Source organism: Centropristis striata, chromosome 1, assembly GCF_030273125.1.
Source record: "Centropristis striata isolate RG_2023a ecotype Rhode Island chromosome 1, C.striata_1.0, whole genome shotgun sequence".
In the NCBI taxonomy this organism is placed as follows: domain Eukaryota; kingdom Metazoa; phylum Chordata; class Actinopteri; order Perciformes; family Serranidae; genus Centropristis; species Centropristis striata.
The window spans coordinates 25,096,105-25,115,181 of record NC_081517.1 but is presented as its reverse complement, the minus strand read 5'-3'; the positions used below and the strand labels follow the sequence as shown (position 1 = coordinate 25,115,181).

The window sequence follows — 19,077 nt, the reverse complement described above, 5'->3', positions numbered from 1 at the left end:
AAGCAAAAGCTCTCATAAACTCAGTGTTATTATGTCCCCCCTTTTTTGTTGTTGTTTAATGGCCAAAAATGAAGTATAATAATATCTTATAGTTAAAGTATAATATCTTATAGTTAAAGTATAATATATGTGGGTTTTTAATATGACAGGCTTCTAAGAGAATGAAATATATTCAAAAATTATCTAAAAATTATAGGGTATGCAATTGAAAGTTTACGTTTATCGGGAACTCTACATTGACTGAAATTTAAAACTGCAGACATTTTAATTGTGTCTCCCCCCCCCCCCCCCCCCCCCGCTGTTAATGAAGGCCTTTGAAGACGCCAAACCTGTTGTCAGATGGCTCAAACAGCAGCAGCAGGTGGATGGGGGCTATGGATCAACTCAGGTAACACAGACTTCTCTCCTCTCTCTCTGTCTGGATACATTTATGTGTCAAGATTAATGCTTTTTAGCGCTGTTATGCATGTTTTTTTTTGACACTGTGAGCTCAAGCTGTCGAGCTGTCTCTCCAGGCTACTATAATGGTGTACCAGGCTGTAGCAGAATACTGGGCCAGGTTTTACGAACCAGAGTATAGTCTGTATGTGGACATAAGTTTGCCAAACAGGATACATCCAGTGAAGTTCCATTTCGAAGGCCCCTTCACTTCACAGGCCAGAAGATTGAGGGTGAGAGCACACACAGACATGGACACACACACACACTCACACAGGACCTTTATATCTGCAGGCTATAGCATAAACGTCTTTGTTTGAACATACGCTTTTATTTTTTAATCTCAACAGTTCAGGGGTATAAACTTGGATGTAAACGTAACTGCCACTGGAAATGGAGAAGCAATGTTGACGGCAAGTATAACACGCTTTTTGATATTTTATTAGGGCCACGGGGCAATCGCACCGAGCACTGGTCCCATACAGCAATAGCTGTAGGGACCAGTGCTCGGGGCAAAGCACTACTGTTGTACTGTGGATTTTTTCTTCTTCCTCTTCCGGACGCAATTTCGTCCCGCTACTAGTCCTACAACTTGTAGAGTTGCAGGACAAATTATATATCAAAACGTGCGGTTTGATCGGGATCGGTGTGCTATTACTAAACTGCCCAAAATTTTGCATTGAAATGAATGGGACGGCCGAAAAAAAATGAGCGAAAAAGAACAATAATTGGAGATTTTGGGGTCTACTTCTCCAGCATAATTTCACCTAGAGACTTCATTTAAACTTTAAACAGTAGACACAAGGCTTGTGTATCAGTGTATTTATCCACGTTTCGATACGTCATATAGTTTTTTATCAATCCCTGTTCAATGACCATGATCATTTTTGGAGAAATTCTGAGATTATAATGGGTGTGTATTGCCAGAATGTTCGTGTCACAGTGTGTGACATCATCGCCAGAGTGTAGAGGGAGAGAAAAATTTGTCAAAAAATTAATTTGAAAACTGCGCTCCAGGCCGCAAATTCCACTCTACAGAAATAATTTATACATAGAAATGTAGGAAAAGGGTGGTCGGTAGCGTAGTGGGTTACGGAGGCGCCCAATGTGTAGAGGCTACAGTCCTCGCTGCAGCTGGCCCCGGTTCGAGTCCGGCATCGGACGGCCCTTTACTGCATGTCATTCCCCTCTCTCTGCTCCCTGTTTCCTGTCTCTCTTCAACTATCCTGTCCATTAAAGGCATGAAAAAGCCCAAAAAAATACATTTAAAAAAAAAAAAAAAGAAATGTAGGAAAATTTGTCTTCTCACTCACAATCGTCTGGTAAAGCTGTCAGAGTTATAGTTTGGGCGTACGAAGCAAAGATGCGCCACCAACACCACCAACAGCCTCATTGGCTCCCATATTAAAAACGCAGGAAGATTTTGGAAAAAAGGAAGATGGAACAGTTTTTTTAGATCGCTCTAACAAAGCTATTTTTTTTTTTTCTTAAAAAAAATCATATGTAGACGTTCAGGAAGAACTCGGGACGCTCAAAGTCAATGTTCCGGGACATTAACAGGTGTTAGATCAAAGCAATCAACAGAATTAACTGATTGCCTTTGATCTTTGATGTGATTACAGTTACAGATACACACACACATGCGCGTAAGCACGCACACTCCTCAGACATGCATACACATGCTTCAAACACACGCACCCACGCACGCACACACACACACACACAGTAACTTTATGTGATTTTAATTACACACACACACACACACACATTTTGAGGTTAAAGGGCATAGTTTGAAATCTCTGTGTCAGGCCGGGCTCGAAGCAGGACTCAGACGCAGAGATATTTCAGAGTATGTCAAAAGCACTTTATTTAGGTACTTGGTCAGCAAGAGGAACTCCCCGAACAGAGGAAACAAAAAGGCTATGAACATTAACGGTCTAAAGGACCTAACAATAATAACCCCTACAAAGAGGAAAAACACAAAACTCCTGACTATCCTGATCTCAGGGCAAAACTATCCTTTGGGGTAAAGAACAAATAACTAGACAAGGGAAAGGGGGATACAAGGGACAAACTAAAATACTAATAAACTAAAAATCGCTCCGTAAAATGGAGGAAACAATCTAAGGGCAAAAACTAAATAACACAAAATCACTCTTAAGGAGGAAATACAAAAAGGCACTCTAAACAACCAACTAACTAAGGGAGCAGCTAAGCTGTGAAAACTTACAAAAGAAAATCACTCTTACGAGGAGAACAAACTTGAGAACGAAGCAAGGCAGATGACTGTGGCAATGACAAGAACTGTGGAAATGCTGGCGAGACGAAAAACGACACACTGGCACAGGACAAGGGAGACACAGACTATTTAACACATGAGGGAGGGAGCACCAGGTGAACACAATTGGTAATTAGGGGAGACACTCAGGCAGGTGACACACACAGGGAGGGGCAGGTGATCTGAAACGAGAGGAGAGTTACTTTTCAAAATAAAAGCAGTGACAAGACCAAACATAAAAAACCCAAGACCTCACCACGGTGTGACAGAACCCCCCCCTCTAGGACCGGCATCCTGACGTTCCAGGCTGCTCAGGATGATCCCGGTAAAAGTCATTAATGAGGGTGCGATCCATAATGTGTCTGGATGGAACCCAGAGTCTCTCTTCTGGGCCATAACCCACCCAGTCCACCAAGAACTGCTTTCCTCGGCCCCGGTTGCGTACAGCCAACAGCTTCTTGACCTTGTAGACCGGGCCGCCGTCCACTATTTCAGGGGGGGAGGTGGGGTAGCTGGAGGGACCAGGGGGCTGTCCTTCACGGGCTTGATCTGGCTGACATGGAAGGTGGGGTGGATGCGTAGGGATCGGGGCAGGCGGAGACGCACAGCAGCAGGACTGATGACCTGTGAGATCGGGAACGGACCCACGAACCGCGGTGCCAGTTTCTTCGACGGGACTCGGAGATTCATGTCTTTGGCAGAGAGCCACACTCTCTGGCCAGGGTGATAGTCTGGTGCTGGTCTTCTCTTGCGGTCTGCTGCTCTTTTCACTCGGTCTCCCTGCCTGATGAGCACCTGACGAGCAGCGGACCAGATGCGGTGGCAGCGGCGGAATAAGGTGTGGGCGGAGGGAACTGCCACCTCTGGCTCATTGTCTGTGAAAAGAGGAGGGTCGTAGCCAAACACACACTTGAAAGGGGTGAATCCTGTGGCAGATGTGGGAAGTGTGTTGTGCGCATACTCAACCCAGACCAGGTGTTTGCTCCATGTAGCAGGGTTCTGTGACACAAGACACCGGAGGCCGGTCTCTAGTTGCTGGTTAAGCCGCTCGGTCTGGCCGTTAGCCTCCGGATGATATCCCGACGTCAAGCTGGCCCTGGCTCCGATTAGCTTACAGAAGTCCCTCCAAAATCTGGAGACGAACTGGGGCCCCCGGTCAGAAACAATGTCCCTTGGAAAACCATGGATCTTGAAAACGTGAGTCAACATGATTTCAGCAGTTTCCTTGGCTGATGGGAGTTTGGGCAATGCAATAAACCTAACCATTTTAGAAAATCGATCCACCACAGTCAGGACTGTGGTGTTACCTTGAGAGACCGGGAGCCCCGTGACGAAATCCAGGGATATTTCTGACCATGGGCGGGAGGGAATGGGAAGTGGTTGCAGCAGACCCATGCGTGATCCAGTGGAGGACTTATTGCGGGCGCAGACCGAGCAGGCTTCGACGTACTCCCGAACCTCCGGCTCCATAGACGGCCACCAGAACCTCCGGGAGATGGCGAACATGGTCCGCCTGACTCCCGGATGACAGAAAAGCGGCGAGGTGTGAGCCCAATGAATCACCTGTGGGCGCAGATTAACCGGGACATACAGCTTGTTTTCAGGGCACCCACTAGGTGATGGAGCTACACCGTTGGCCAACTTAACTGCTTTTTCTATTTGCCAAGTTACCGCTCCAACCACACAGGACAGTGGAAGGATGGGTTCAGGCTCCTTGGCTACAGGCTCGGGGTCAAAGAGTCGAGATAGGACGTCTGGCTTAACGTTCCGGGACCCCGGCCTGTAAGAGAGAGAAAAAGAGAAACGGTTAAAAAACAGCCTCCGCCTGGCCTGGCGTGAGTTAAGTCTCTTAGCTTGACGTATGTACTCCAGGTTCTTGTGGTCCGTCCACACCATGAACGGCTGGCTGGCCCCCTCTAACCAATGCCTCCATTCTTCCAGAGCCAACTTGACTGCGAGCAGTTCTCTGTTGGCGACGTCATAATTTCGCTCCGCCTTAGACAGTCGGCGAGACAGATAAGCACAAGGATGCATCTTACCGTCTTGCTGCGATCTCTGGGAGAGGATAGCCCCGATCCCCTCATTGGAGGCGTCCACTTCCACCACGAACTGCTGCTGTGGGTCCGGCATGGTGAGGATCGGTGCGGTGGTGAAGCGGCGTTTGAGTTCCTGGAAGGCTGACTCTGCTTCTGCTGACCACCGAAAACCTGTCTTAGGAGATGTTAATGCACACAGCGGAGCAGCTATTGCACTGAAGCCCCTGATGAACCGCCTGTAGAAGTTAGTAAACCCTAGGAACTGCTGAACCTTCTTGCGGCTATCAGGTGTGGGCCAGTCAGTGACAGCTCTGATCTTTGCCGGATCCATCTGCACTCTTCCAGGGGCTACAATGAAGCCCAGGAAGGAGATGGTGTTGGCATGGAATTCGCTCTTTTCAGCCTTGACGTACAGATCATGCTCTAAGAGCCTTTGGAGGACCTTGGTCACATGAGTCTTGTGGGTTTCCAAGTCTGGTGAGTAAATCAATATGTCATCTAAGTAGACATACACGAACTGGTGTAAGAAGTCCCGCAGAACATCGTTTATCATGGCCTGGACAACGGCAGGTGCGTTGGTGAGTCCGAAGGGCATGACCAAATACTCATAGTGTCCGCTAGGGGTATTAAAACCTGTTTTCCATTCATCTCCCTCTCTTACTCTAATTAAATGGTAGGCATTGCGCAAGTCTAGTTTGGTGAATATCTTGGCCTGTTGTAGCTGATCGATAACAGAGGACATCAAAGGGAGAGGGTAACGGTTCTTAATCGTAATGTCATTTAAAGGGCTGTAGTCAATACATGGTCTTAACGACCCGTTCTTTTTAGCCACAAAAAAGAAACCAGCACCTGCAGGAGAAGAGGAGGGGCGGATAAGCCCCGCCTTCAAAGAAGTGTCTATGTAGTCTTTCATGGCTTCTCTCTCAGGTGCCGAAACCGAATACAGTCGTCCCTTAGGAATGGTGAATCCAGGGGTGAGCTCAATGGCGCAGTCGTAGGGTCGGTGCGGAGGAAGTGACATCGCCTTGGCTTTGTTGAACACCTCCTTTAGGTGATGGTAGCATGAAGGAACGGAGCTCATGTTGGGATATTCCGGGTCTACAGAGGGATCAGCAGAGACAACGTTAAGCATGGTTACATCCCCCTCCTGTACTGGAGGGTCAAAGCAACATCCCTCACAGTCTTTTCCCCAGCCCAAAATATTCCCTGTTCTCCAATCAATGTGGGGGTTGTGGCGCAGCAGCCATGGATGTCCCAGGACTAACGCAGGAGATGGAGAATTGACCAGGAAAAAGTTCATGGATTCATGATGGTCCTGAATATTAAGTTCTACTGTCTCTGAGGTGTGCGTGATGGTGAATAGGGTATTGTCATTTAGCCCCTTGGCTGTGATAGCTCTTTCTAGTTTCTTAGTTTTTAACCCAAAACACTGAACACTGAACCTAAGATGTTAATATTGGACTTTGTCCTAGCCTGCTAGCGTAAGCCCGCTAGCCCGTATTAATCACATTGCAATTAAACAAATCAAATTAATGAATGATAAATGTTTTAGTACAGATTCGGCACCGAGTTGGTCTTTTTGGTCAGATAGCCCCGCCCCCAGGCCTTTATGTAGCAGATCGCGGTTCAAGACCAGCAAAAAGTTGGTGCCACTTTGGAACCCATTTTCCCGGCCGAACACCGGCTCTTTGGCGGTGGAAAAATAACACATTTTCGTACTCCCCTCCCATACCCTAGAACTAATCCTCAGATTAAGCGAAAACAACATCAAACATAAAAAAAACTGTACATTTATAAACAAAAAATAATAAAAATGAAAAATCAAGAGAGAGAATTTTTTTTAATGATAATTATCATAATAATAACAAAATTAAGGGAAAAAGGAAAATTAAAAATACCAAAATAAATAAAGCAGTCAGGAGGAAGAACAGTGAAATCATTGATGAGACAAAATGTTGCCATTGAACAAAAAAATGGTCAGTAGATCCTCTTAGTGTAAATTTTATCTTTTCTAATTGCAATAATGACATCATGTCTTTCAGCCAGGTTTAGAATGCAGGGGGAGTGGGCGACTTCCAAGATAGAAGTATCCTTCTCCTGGCTTAAAGCGTTGCAAAAGCATTCATGTCAACATAATTATAGGTACAAGGGAGGGGCTCTGCAGGTGTTCCAAAAATGACAAGAAATGGGCACGGCTTTATGCTGTGCTTTAACAATTTTGAGAATAGATATAAAATTAAAGACCTATTTGTAACATATGTGTAAGGTCTGCCTCCGCAGTGTGACAGCGATCACATTGTGGATCAGAATCAGGGTGAATTTCATGAAGTTTCGATTTGCTAAGGTGGGCTCTGTTCACTACTTTTTACTGGATCAGACTGAGTCGAGCCAAAGCCAATGACCACCGATCAGCTGCCAATAGAAAACAAAAAAAAAAACACACAAAAAAACACAATTCTCCCTCCAATTTGGATTTTAACCTAGGAAATGTGTCACTGTTGAGTGACATTATATATTGATAAATTACAGATATAAGTACCTTCTGGGTAGGAAATAGCTCAAAAAGCCTCTCCTATTGTAGTTCCTAGGGGAGCCCGGGGAAGGAATCGGATCTTGGGTGCACAAAGTTACGGTCCTGAACGTAACGGAAAAAATGTGTGCATGGCAGATTCAATTTAAGACATAAAATTTTGAAGCTAGAAAAAATACCATCATCAAAGAGGTCTTTGAAGCTATTAAAGCCTAGCTTGGCCCAGAGAGTAAAGGTTGAGTCCAAAATTGAGGGAGCAAACAGATGGTTGTTTCCAATAGGCCCTAGGAAAGAGGCTGAGAAAAACTTAAAATGGTGGAATTGTATCTATCTATATTTTTAAAGTGGACTGCACCAGCGGGCATGAGGAATGACTGGATGGGGAAAAAGGCTTTTCAAAAATTAGAGATGAAAATAAATATCTTAAGGTTTCAGAACAAGGACAGCAAACTTCAGAGAGAATTAAGGTATTTCATATCTATTCTGTAATGGATCCAAGGATGGAAGTTACCAATTGCATAAGTATATTTTAGGTTAGAAGTCTTTATATTTTATAACTTGATGGTTTCCAGCTGTTTTAAAATGCATTTTTGTCTATGTGACAGATGGAGTCGCTGTATTACGCTCTGCCTAAAGCAGAAAAGAGCAACTGTGAGAAGTTCAACTTATCAGTGGAGCTCATACCAGGTAATTTGGTGCCTCTTTATCTTTCTGTAATTTGCCTTGATTTTATTTCGGAGGTCTTCCTCTTGCCTCAATTTGTCTGGATTGGTTAGTGATTTATGTTGTATGTATTTTTTGCCAGTTATTTTTCTTATATGAGAAACATAATTAAACTAAAAGCTCATCAGATGTTTTGCTCCTGCAGAAAATACAGATGAGAGAGAGATGGTGTACAAGCTGAATATCAAAGTTTTGTAAGTAAAATCAAGAAGTTATAATACAAGTTTCCATTATTTCATGTAATTTCTTATCAATGTTTTATTTTTGTTCATTTTTTCACTCCAGTCATAGTTTAAATTGTCCTATTCTCTGTGCTGCGATTTCCCATTTCAAACTGTGTTCAAACATAATAATAATTGACACAGGTTCTTGCATACAGTATAACTACCTTAGTGAAAGCCTACTTCGAAGACCTGCAACTGTGCTTCACAACAGCTGACTTCACAACATCATGGCAGCCTAGAGGTAGGCATCATGGCAGGCTGTACAATCTCACCCCTGGCCCTCACAATGGCCATGGAGGTCATCATCAGGGCCTCAAGATGGGTTGTGGGGGGTGAGCGAACTAAGAACGGGATCCGCCTCCCCCCTATCCTATCCGCTACTTGGAAAACTGCAGCAGAACATCAAGTGGGCTTGGATGAAAATCAAGCCAAGCAAGTCACAAAGCATCTCAATCGTCAAGGGAAAGCTAAAAAATGTGAAGTTCAGCATTGGCGATGACCAAATACCAACGGTGTCTGAGCAACCCATCAAGAGCCTGGGTTGATGGTACAACGCAAGCCTCACCGACAAAGAACAAGTGCAGCAAATAAAGCAGGACCTCACCAACGGTCTGGAAAACATCAACAAGACCCTACTGCCAGGAAAGCTCAAGCTCTGGTCTCTCCCCACTTACTATCTATGAGGTCCCAATGACAACAGTGGAGAAGTTGGAGTGAACCATGACTTCATATATACAGCTCTGGGAAATGGAGGCAAGTAACATCAGCTTCATCATCAGAGCTACATATGTATGTACGATGTGCTACCGTCTCCAAAAAACCTGCAAGTCTGGTATGGCGAGGACCCAACCTGTGCCCTCTGCCCAACTCCAGCTACTCTCAAACACATCCTGACCGCTTGCAATACCAGCCTCACGCAAGGCCGCTACATCTGGAGGCACAACCAGGTCTGGCAGCAGCTATTGAGAGCAAGAGGAATTCCAACAACACCTTGCCCCTGAGAGCAACCAACTCCATCACAACACCAATATTCATCCGAGAGGGATAGAGACAGCCCAACCATCCCCCTACCAAGCCAGAAACTGGACAGCTAGCCACGGCCCGGGACTGAAAGATGCTAGTTGATATTCGGCAACAACTAATCAATCCACCTGAGATAGCAGCTACCACTCTTAGGCCAGACTTGGTACTCTGGCCCCCCTCGCTGAAGTCAGTCAACATCATTGAACTCACAGTCCCTTGGGAGAGTTTGACCGAAGAGGCCTATGAGCACAAGAAATCGCTGAAGTCAGTCAACATCATTGAACTCACAGTCCCTTGGGAGAGTTTGACCGAAGAGGCCAATGAGCGCAAGAAATTGCGCTACTTGTAGCAGAAGCCCAACAACGAGGATGGAATGCCAAGGTCTATCCAGTTGAAAGGGGAATGATCAGGTTTTGTGGCCTCTTCTACCATCAAACTGCTGAAGGACCTTGGTATCCATGGACAGGCTCTTCGACAGACAATTAGAGCAGTCTCTGAGGCGGCCGAAAGAAGCAGCCAGTGGATATGGCTCAAGCGGAAGGACCCATGCTGGGATCAAAGAGCAGGACCCACTCACTAACCCCCCTCCCCACACACACCCCAAACCCTCCTGGAAGAGATGGTGATGATGATTGGGCATGGGACACAAGCTCAGGCTCGATCACCCTGTAGCTGGCCACTTTTGATGAAGGTGTCTAGTGTCGAAAGGCCGAAACACCCCCTGATTCAGAGGAGCACTACTGATGATGTGTCCCAAAAATTTACATCTCCCCGTCAGCTCCCACGCCACGCCGTACGATGCACAGATGCAGCACCAACACCACCAACAGCCTCATTGGGTCCCATATTAAAAACGCAGGGAGATATTTGTAAAAGGGATATGGAACAGTTTTTTTTAGATCGCTCTAACAAAGCTATTTTTTTCATTTTTCTGAAAAAAACCCATATGTAGACGTTCAGGAAGAACTCAGGACGCTCAAAATGAAGTCGAATCAATGATAGGTATTATGGTTTTGCCAAAAATGCTTTCTGTTCGAGGCCAGAAATTCCAGTCCACCTCTGGCTGCTGTCACTCTTTCGGAACTTTAACAGGTGGTATCAGTTAATTCTGTTGATTGCTTTGATCTGATTGCCTTTGATCTTTGATGTGATTACAGTTACAGATACACACACATGCGCGTAAGTGCGCACACTTCTCACACATGCATACACCTGCTTCAAACACGCACACACAGGTAACTTTGTGATTTTAATTACACACACAGGTAACTTTATGCGATTTTCGCTACACACACACACACACACACACAAATGTGCGTGTATGCGCGCACACTCCTCCACATACATGTCTCTCTCACACACACACACACACACACACACACATTTTGAGGTTAAAGGGCATAGTTTGAAATCTCTGAAGAATCTCATCAAAGTGTACACACACCGGCAGTAGCCCCCGTGGCCCTTTCAAAATTTCCCCAGAGGAAATTTTCTAGTTAGTGCCACGGCTGAGCAGCGAGGCACTCATCTTCACTGCAAGCAGTGAGGATGAGTGCCTCGAGCGAAACTAGTCCCGCAGCTTTGAGAAATCGCGAAAAGTAAAAACGCCAAAAGTTGCGCCCTAATCGGGAATCGTGTGGAATGACTTTTTTTAGCGATCGGCGTGCACGTTTTCGCACAACGTGCACAAACGTGCACTTTTCGGCCCATCCGGAACGCATTGCGCAAACTTTGGGGCCTCACCATTCGCAAACTGTTGCTCGTAAAATTCCGAACCGATTTAGAAAGTTGTAGGGCCTGAATTTAACTCTAGTCCTGTGAAATTTCAGAGCGATTGCACGTATAGTTTTCGCACGAAGTGCGAAAATATTTCCATTTTTCCAAACTAATGGGGACGGCGATTTTCCCATGTGTGTGTATTGCGCGGAATGTTCAGAAACTACAGCGGTGATGTCATCAAGCAGAGTGTAGAGGGAGAGAAGGAATTGTCAGAAAATAAATTTGAAAACTGCGCTCCAGACCGCAAATTCCACTCTACAGAAATAATTTATACATAGAAACGGAGGAAAATTTGTCTTCTCACTCACAATCCTCTGGTAAAGCTGTCAGAGTTTTAGTTTGGGCGCAGGACACAGAGAAGTGCCACCAAAACGCAACAACTGCCCCATTGAGTCCCATATTAAAAACACACGAGGATTTTTGAAATAATCAGATTTTACCATTTTTTTAGATCGCTCTAACAAAGCTATTTTTTCATTTTTCTTAAAAAAAAATATATGTAGACGTTCAGGAAGAACTCAGGACGCTCAAAGTGAAGTCGGATCAGTGATAGGTATTATGGTTTTGCCGAAAATGCTTTCTGTTCGAGGCCAGAATTTTCAGTTGGTCCACCTCTGGTTGCTCACTTTAGCAAAGCATTGTCAGTGACAGTTAGTTTCTGTTGATTGCTCTGCTCTGATTGGTCGACTCCACCTGGCCACGTGGTTGCTTAGCTACCAAAGCCCCCCCCCCCCCCCCCCCCCCCCCCCTCCCTCTCCCCTCCTCCAACACAGACATTTTAACTGAAAACAGTTAACTCTTTTAACTTGACCATACATTGTCCAATCTGCCTCAAACTTGTCATACATGATGATGGCTCATCACTGATTGTCTTCATAACAATATTTCATAAATTCCCGCCCCTTTTGATAAGCCACGCCCCTTTTACTGACTAGTGAACCGTTTGTCCTACAGACTTGTATGAGGTGTCTGTGAACTCAGGACAGAGTCCTTGTTTGACTGGTGATTGAAGCCACGCCCCCTTTGAGTAGCCACGCCCCTTTTTACTAACTAGTGAACCGTTTGTCCTACAGACTTGTATGAGGTGTCTGTGAACTCAGGACAGAGTCCCTGTTTAACTGCTGATTTAAACCACGAGAATCATCCGGCAGTAGTCCCGTGGCACTCCAAAATTTCCCTGGAATTTTGTTTCTAGTTAGTGCCACGGCTGAGCAGCGAGGCACTCATCTTCACTGCAAGCAGTGAGGATGAGTGCCTCGTGCGAAGCACGAGGCATCTCTTATTATTGCTCATGTTTATTAGTGCCACGGCTGAGCAGCGAGGCACTCATCTTCACTGCAAGCAGTGAGGATGAGTGCCTCGTGCGAAGCACGAGGCATCTCTTATTATTGCTCATGTTTATTATTATTATTATAGATTATTCTTCCGTAAAAACTTTGGCGCGTAACTAGTCCCACAGCTTTGAGAAATCGCAAAAAGTAAAAACGTCAAAAGTTGCGGCCTAATCGGGAATCGTGTGGAATGACTTTTATTAGCGATCGGCGTGCACGTTTTCGCACAACGTGCACAAACGTGCACTTTTCGGCCCATCCGGAACGCATTGCGCAAACTTTGGGGCCTCACCATTCGCAAACCGTTGCTCGTAAAATTCCGAATCGATTTATAAAGTTGTAGGGCCTGAATTTAACTCTAGTCTTGTGAAATTTCAGAGCGATTGCACGTATAGTTTTCGCACGAAGTGCGAAAACATTTCCATTTTTCCAAACTAATGGGGACGGCGATTTTCCCATGTGTGTGTATTGCGCGGAATGTTCAGAATCTAGACTGGTGATGTCATCAAGCAGAGTGTAGAGGCAGAGAAGGAGTTGTCACAAAATAAATTTGAAAACTGCGCTCCAGGCCGCAAATTTCACTCTACAGTAATAATTTGTACATAGAAACGTAGGAAAATTTGTGGTCTCACTCACAATCCTCTGGTAAAGCTATCAGAGTTATAGTTTGGGTGCAGGACACAGAGAAGTGCCACCAAAACGCATCAACTGCCCCATTGAGTCCCATATTAAAAACACACAAGGATTTTTGAAATAATCAGATTTTACCGTTTTTTTAGATCGCTCTAACAAAGCTATTTTTTCATTTTTCTTAAAAAAAAATATATGTAGATGTTCAGGAAGAACTCAGGACGCTCAAAGTGAAGTCAGATCAGTGATAGGTATTATGGTTTTGCCGAAAATGCTTTCTGTTCGAGGCCAGAATTTTCAGTTGGTCCACCTCTGGCTGCTCAGTGTGGCAGAAATGTCTCCACCTTCAGTTAATTTCAGTTGATTGCTCTTCTCTGATTGGTCGACTCCACCTGGCCACGTGGTTGCTTAGCTACCAAAGCTCCCCCCCCCTCCCTCTCCCCTCCTCCAACACAGACATTTTAAGTGAAAACAGTTAACTCTTTTAACTTGACCATACATTGTCCAATCTGCCTCAAACTTGTCATACATGATGATGGCTCATCACTGATTGTCTACATAACAATATTTCATAAATTCCCGCCCTTTTTGATTAGCCACGCCCCCTTTCTTAACTAATGAACCGTTTGTCCTAGAAATTTGTATGAGGTGTCAGATTACTCAGCATGGCGTCCCTGTCTAACTGTTGATTGATAACCCCGCCCCTTTTGATTAGCCACGCCCATTTTACTAACTAGTGAACCGTTTGTCCTACAGACTTGTATGAGGTGTCTGTGAACTCAGGACAGAGTCCCTGTTTGACTGGTGATTGAAGCCACGCCCCCTTTGAGTAGCCACGCCCCTTTTTACTAACTAGTGAACCGTTTGTCCTACAGACTTGTATGAGGTGTCTGTGGACTCAGGACAGAGTCCCTGTTTGACTGGTGATCGAAGCCACGCCCCCTTTGAGTAGCCACGCCCCTTTTTACGAACTAGTGAACCGTTTGTCCTACAGACTTGTATGAGGTGTCTGTGAACTCAGGACAGAGTCCCTGTTTAACTGCTGATTTAAACCACGAGACACATCCGGCAGTAGTCCCGTGGCACTCCAAAATTTCCCTGGAATTTTGTTTCTAGTTAGTGCCACGGCTGAGCAGCGAGGCACTCATCTTCACTGCAAGCAGTGAGGATGAGTGCCTCGTGCGAAGCACGAGGCATCTCTTATTATTGCTCATGTTTATTATTATTATTATTATTATATATAGATTATTCTTCCGTAAAAACTTTGGCGCGTAACTAGTCTCGCAGCTTTGAGAAATCGCGAAAAGTAAAAACGTCAAAAGTTGCGCCCTAATCGGGAATCGTGTGGAATGACTTTTTTTAGCGATCGGCGTGCACGTTTTCGCACAACGTGCACAAACGTGCACTTTTCGGCCCATCCGGAACGCATTGCGCAAACTTTGGGGCCTCACCATTCGCAAACCGTTGCTCGTAAAATTCCGAAACGATTTAGAAAGTTGTAGGGCCTGAATTTAACTCTAGTCCTGTGAAATTTCAAAGCGATTGCACATATAGTTTTCGCACAAAGTGCGAAAACATTTCCATTTTTCCAAACTAATGGGGAGGGCGATTTTCCCATGTGTGTGTATTGCGCGGAATGTTCAGACTCTAGAGCGGTGATGTCATCAAGCAGAGTGGAGAGGGAGAGAAGGAATTGTCAAAAAATAAATTTGAAAACTGCGCTCCAGGCCGCAAATTCCACTCTACAGAAATAATTTATACATAGAAACGGAGGAAAATTTGTCTTCTCACTCACAATCCTCTGGTAAAGCTGTCAGAGTTATAGTTTGGGCGCAGGACACAGAGAAGTGCCACCAAAACGCATCAACTGCCCCATTGAGTCCCATATTAAAAACACACGAGGATTTTTGAAAAAATCAGATGTAAGAGTTTTTTTAAATCGCTCTAACAAAGCTATTTTTTCATTTTTCTTAAAAAAAAATATATGTAGACGTTCAGGAAGAACTCAGGACGCTCAAAGTGAAGTCAGATTAGTGATAGGTGTTATGGTTTTGCCAAAAATGCTTTCTGTTCGAGGCCAGAATTTTCAGTTTGGCCACCTCTGGCTGCTCACTTTAGCAAAGCATTGTCAGTGACAGTTAGTTTCAGTTGATTGCTCTTCTCTGATTGGTCGACTCCACCTGGCCACGTGGTTGCTTAGCTACCAAAGCTCCCCCCCCTCCCTCTCCCCTCCTCCAACACAGACATTTTAACTGAAAACAGTTAACTCTTTTAACTTGACCATACATTGTCCAATCTGCCTCAAACTTGTCATACATGATGATGGCTCATCACTGATTGTCTACATAACAATATTTCATAAATTCCCGCCCTTTTTGATTAGCCACGCCCCCTTTCTTAACTAATGAACCGTTTGTCCTAGAAATTTGTATGAGGTGTCAGATTACTCAGCATGGCGTCCCTGTCTAACTGTTGATTGATAACCCCGCCCCTTTTGATAAGCCACGCCCCTTTTACTAACTAGTGAACCGTTTGTCCTACAGACTTGTATGAGGTGTCTGTGAACTCAGGACAGAGTCCCTGTTTGACTGGTGATTGAAGCCACGCCCCCTTTGAGTAGCCACGCCCCTTTTTACTAACTAGTGAACCGTTTGTCCTACAGACTTGTATGAGGTGTCTGTGGACTCAGGACAGAGTCCCTGTTTGACTGGTGATTGAAGCCACGCCCCCTTTGAGTAGCCACGCCCCTTTTTACTAACTAGTGAACCGTTTGTCCTACAGACTTGTATGAGGTGTCTGTGAACTCAGGACAGAGTCCCGGTTTAACTGCTGATTTAATCCATGAGAATCATCCGGCAGTAGTCCCGTGGCACTCCAAAATTTCCCTGGAATTTTGTTTCTAGTTAGTGCCACGGCTGAGCAGCGAGGCACTCATCTTCACTGCAAGCAGTGAGGATGAGTGCCTCGTGCGAAGCACGAGGCATCTCTTATTATTGCTCATGTTTATTATTTATTATAGATTATTCTTCCGTAAAAACTTTGGCGCGTAACTAGTCCCACAGCTTTGAGAAATCGCAAAAAGTAAAAACGTCAAAAGTTGCGCCCTAATCGGGAATCGTGTGGAATGACTTTTATTAGCGATCGGCGTGCACGTTTTCGCACAACGTGCACAAACGTGCACTTTTCGGCCCATCCGGAACGCATTGCGCAAACTTTGGGGCCTCACCATTCGCAAACCGTTGCTCGTAAAATTCCGAACCGATTTAGAAAGTTGTAGGGCCTGAATTTAACTCTAGTCCTGTGAAATTTCAGAGCGATTGCACGTATAGTTTTCGCACGAAGTGCGAAAACATTTCCATTTTTCCAAACTAATGGGGACGGCGATTTTCCCATGTGTGTGTATTGCGCGGAATGTTCAGAATCTAGACTGGTGATGTCATCAAGCAGAGTGTAGAGGCAGAGAAGGAGTTGTCACAAAATAAATTTGAAAACTGCGCTCCAGGCCGCAAATTTCACTCTACAGAAATAATTTATACATAGAAACGTAGGAAAATTTGTGGTCTCACTCACAATCCTCTGGTAAAGCTGTCAGAGTTTTAGTTTGGGCGCAGGACACAGAGAAGTGCCACCAAAACGCAACAACTGCCCCATTGAGTCCCATATTAAAAACACAGGCGGATTTTTGAAATAATCAGATTTAAGAGTTTTTTTAGATCGCTCTAACAAAGCTATTTTTTCATTTTTCTTAAAAAAAAATATATGTAGATGTTCAGGAAGAACTCAGGACGCTCAAAGTGAAGTCGGATCAGTGATAGGTATTATGGTTTTGCCAAAAATGCTTTCTGTTCGAGGCCAGAATTTTCAGTTTGTCCACCTCTGGCTGCTCACTTTAGCAAAGCATTGTCAGTGACAGTTAGTTTCTGTTGATTGCTCTGCTCTGATTGGTCGACTCCACCTGGCCACGTGGTTGCTTAGCTACCAAAGCTTCCCCCCCTCCCTCTCTCCTCCTCCAACACAGACATTTTAACTGAAAACAGTTAACTCTTTTAACTTGACCATACATTGTCCAATCTGCCTCAAACTTGTCATACATGATGATGGCTCATCACTGATTGTCTTCATAACAATATTTCATAAATTCCCGCCCCTTTTGATTAGCCACGCCCCCTTTTACTAACTAATGAACCGTTTGTCCTACAGACTTGTATGAAGTGTCTGTGAACTCAGGACAGAGTCCCTGTTTAATTGCTGATTGAAGCCACGCCCCCATTGAGTAACCACGCCCCCTTTTACTAACTTGTGAACCGTTTGTGCTACAGACTTGTATGAGGTGTCTGTGAACTCAGGATGGAGCCCCTGTTTTACTGGTGATTGAAGGCACGCCCCCTTGAGTAGCCACGCCCCTTTTTACTAACTTGTGAACCGTTTGTCGTACAGACTTGTATGAGGTGTCTGTGAACTCAGGACAGAGTCCCTGTGTGAATGGTGATTAAAGCCACGCCCCCTTTGAGTAGCCACGCCCCTTTTTACTAACTACTGAACCGTTTGTCCTACAAACTTGTATGAGGTGTCTGTGAACTCAGGACAGAGTCCCTGTTTAACTGCTGATTTAAACCACGAGAATCATCCGGCAGTAGCCCCGTGGCACTCCAAAATTTCCCTGGAATTTTGTTTCTAGTTATTAGTGCCACGGCTGAGCAGCAAGGCACTCATCTTCACTGCAAGCAGTGAGGATGAGTGCCTCGTGCGAAGCTCGAGGCATCTCTTATTATTGCTCATGTTTATTATTATTATAGATTATTCTTCCGTAAAAACTTTGGCGCGTAACTAGTCTCACAGCTTTGAGAAATCGCGAAAAGTAAAAACGTCAAAAGTTGCGCCCTAATCGGGAATCGTGTGGAATGACTTTTTTTAGCGATCGGCGCGCACGTTTTCGCACAACGTGCACAAACGTGCACTTTTTGGCCCATCCGGAACGCATTGCGCAAACTTTGGGGCCTCACCATTCGCAAACCGTTGCTCGTAAAATTCCGAACCGATTTAGAAAGTTGTAGGGCCTGAATTTAACTCTAGTCCTGTGAAATTTCAAAGCGATTGCACGTATAGTTTTCGCACGAAGTGCGAAAACATTTCCATTTTTCCAAACTAATGGGGAGGGAGATTTTCCCATGTGTGTGTATTGCGCGGAATGTTCAGACTCTAGAGCGGTGATGTCATCAAGCAGAGTGGAGAGGGAGAGAACGAATTGTCAAAAAATAAATTTGAAAACTGCACTCCAGGCCGCAAATTCCACTCTACAGAAATAATTTATACATAGAAACGGAGGAAAATTTGTCTTCTCACTCACAATCCTCTTGTAAACCTGTCAGAGTTATAGTTTGGGCGCAGGACACAGAGAAGTGCCACCAAAACGCATCAACTGCCCCATTGAGTCCCATATTAAAAACACGTGAGGATTTTTGAAAAAATCAGATGTAAGAGTTTTTTTAAATCGCTCTAACAAAGCTATTTTTTCATTTTTCTTAAAAAAAAAAATATGTAGACGTTCAGGAAGAACTCAGGACGCTCAAAGTGAAGTCAGATTAGTGATAGGTGTTATGGTTTTGCCAAAAATGCTTTCTGTTCGAGGCCAGAATTTTCAGTTTGTCCACCTCTGGCTGCTCACTTTAGCAAAGCATTGTCAGTGACAGTTAGTTTCTGTTGATTGCTCTGCTCTAATTGGTCGACTCCACCTGGCCACGTGGTTGCTTAGCTACCAAAGCCCCCCCCCTCCCTCTCCCCTCCTCCAACACAGACATTTTAACTGAAAACAGTTAACTCTTTTAACTTGACCATACATTGTCCAATCTGCCTCAAACTTGTCATACATGATGATGGCTCATCACTGATTGTCTACATAACAATATTTCATAAATTCCCGCCCTTTTTGACTAGCCACGCCCCCTTTTACTAACTAATGAACCGTTTGTCCTAGAGACTTGTATGAGGTGTCTGTGAACTCAGGACAGAGTACCTGTTTGACTGGTGATTGAAGCCACGCCCTCTTTGAGTAGCCACGCCCCTTTTTACTAACTAGTGAACCGTT

General features: G+C 44.8%; 1 protein-coding gene across 1 annotated transcript in view; it reads left to right on the top strand.

Moving 5' to 3' along the window:
* Positions 1 to 19,077, top strand: part of LOC131973632 (complement C3-like) — an 83,205-nt gene that overhangs the window by 38,364 nt on the left and 25,764 nt on the right. The window contains exons 30-34 of the mRNA XM_059335679.1: positions 311 to 388; positions 516 to 671; positions 789 to 851; positions 7,888 to 7,969; positions 8,151 to 8,199. Of these exons, the coding sequence (XP_059191662.1) occupies positions 311 to 388; positions 516 to 671; positions 789 to 851; positions 7,888 to 7,969; positions 8,151 to 8,199 (428 nt within the window). The remainder of the gene's footprint in view (positions 1 to 310; positions 389 to 515; positions 672 to 788; positions 852 to 7,887; positions 7,970 to 8,150; positions 8,200 to 19,077) is intronic.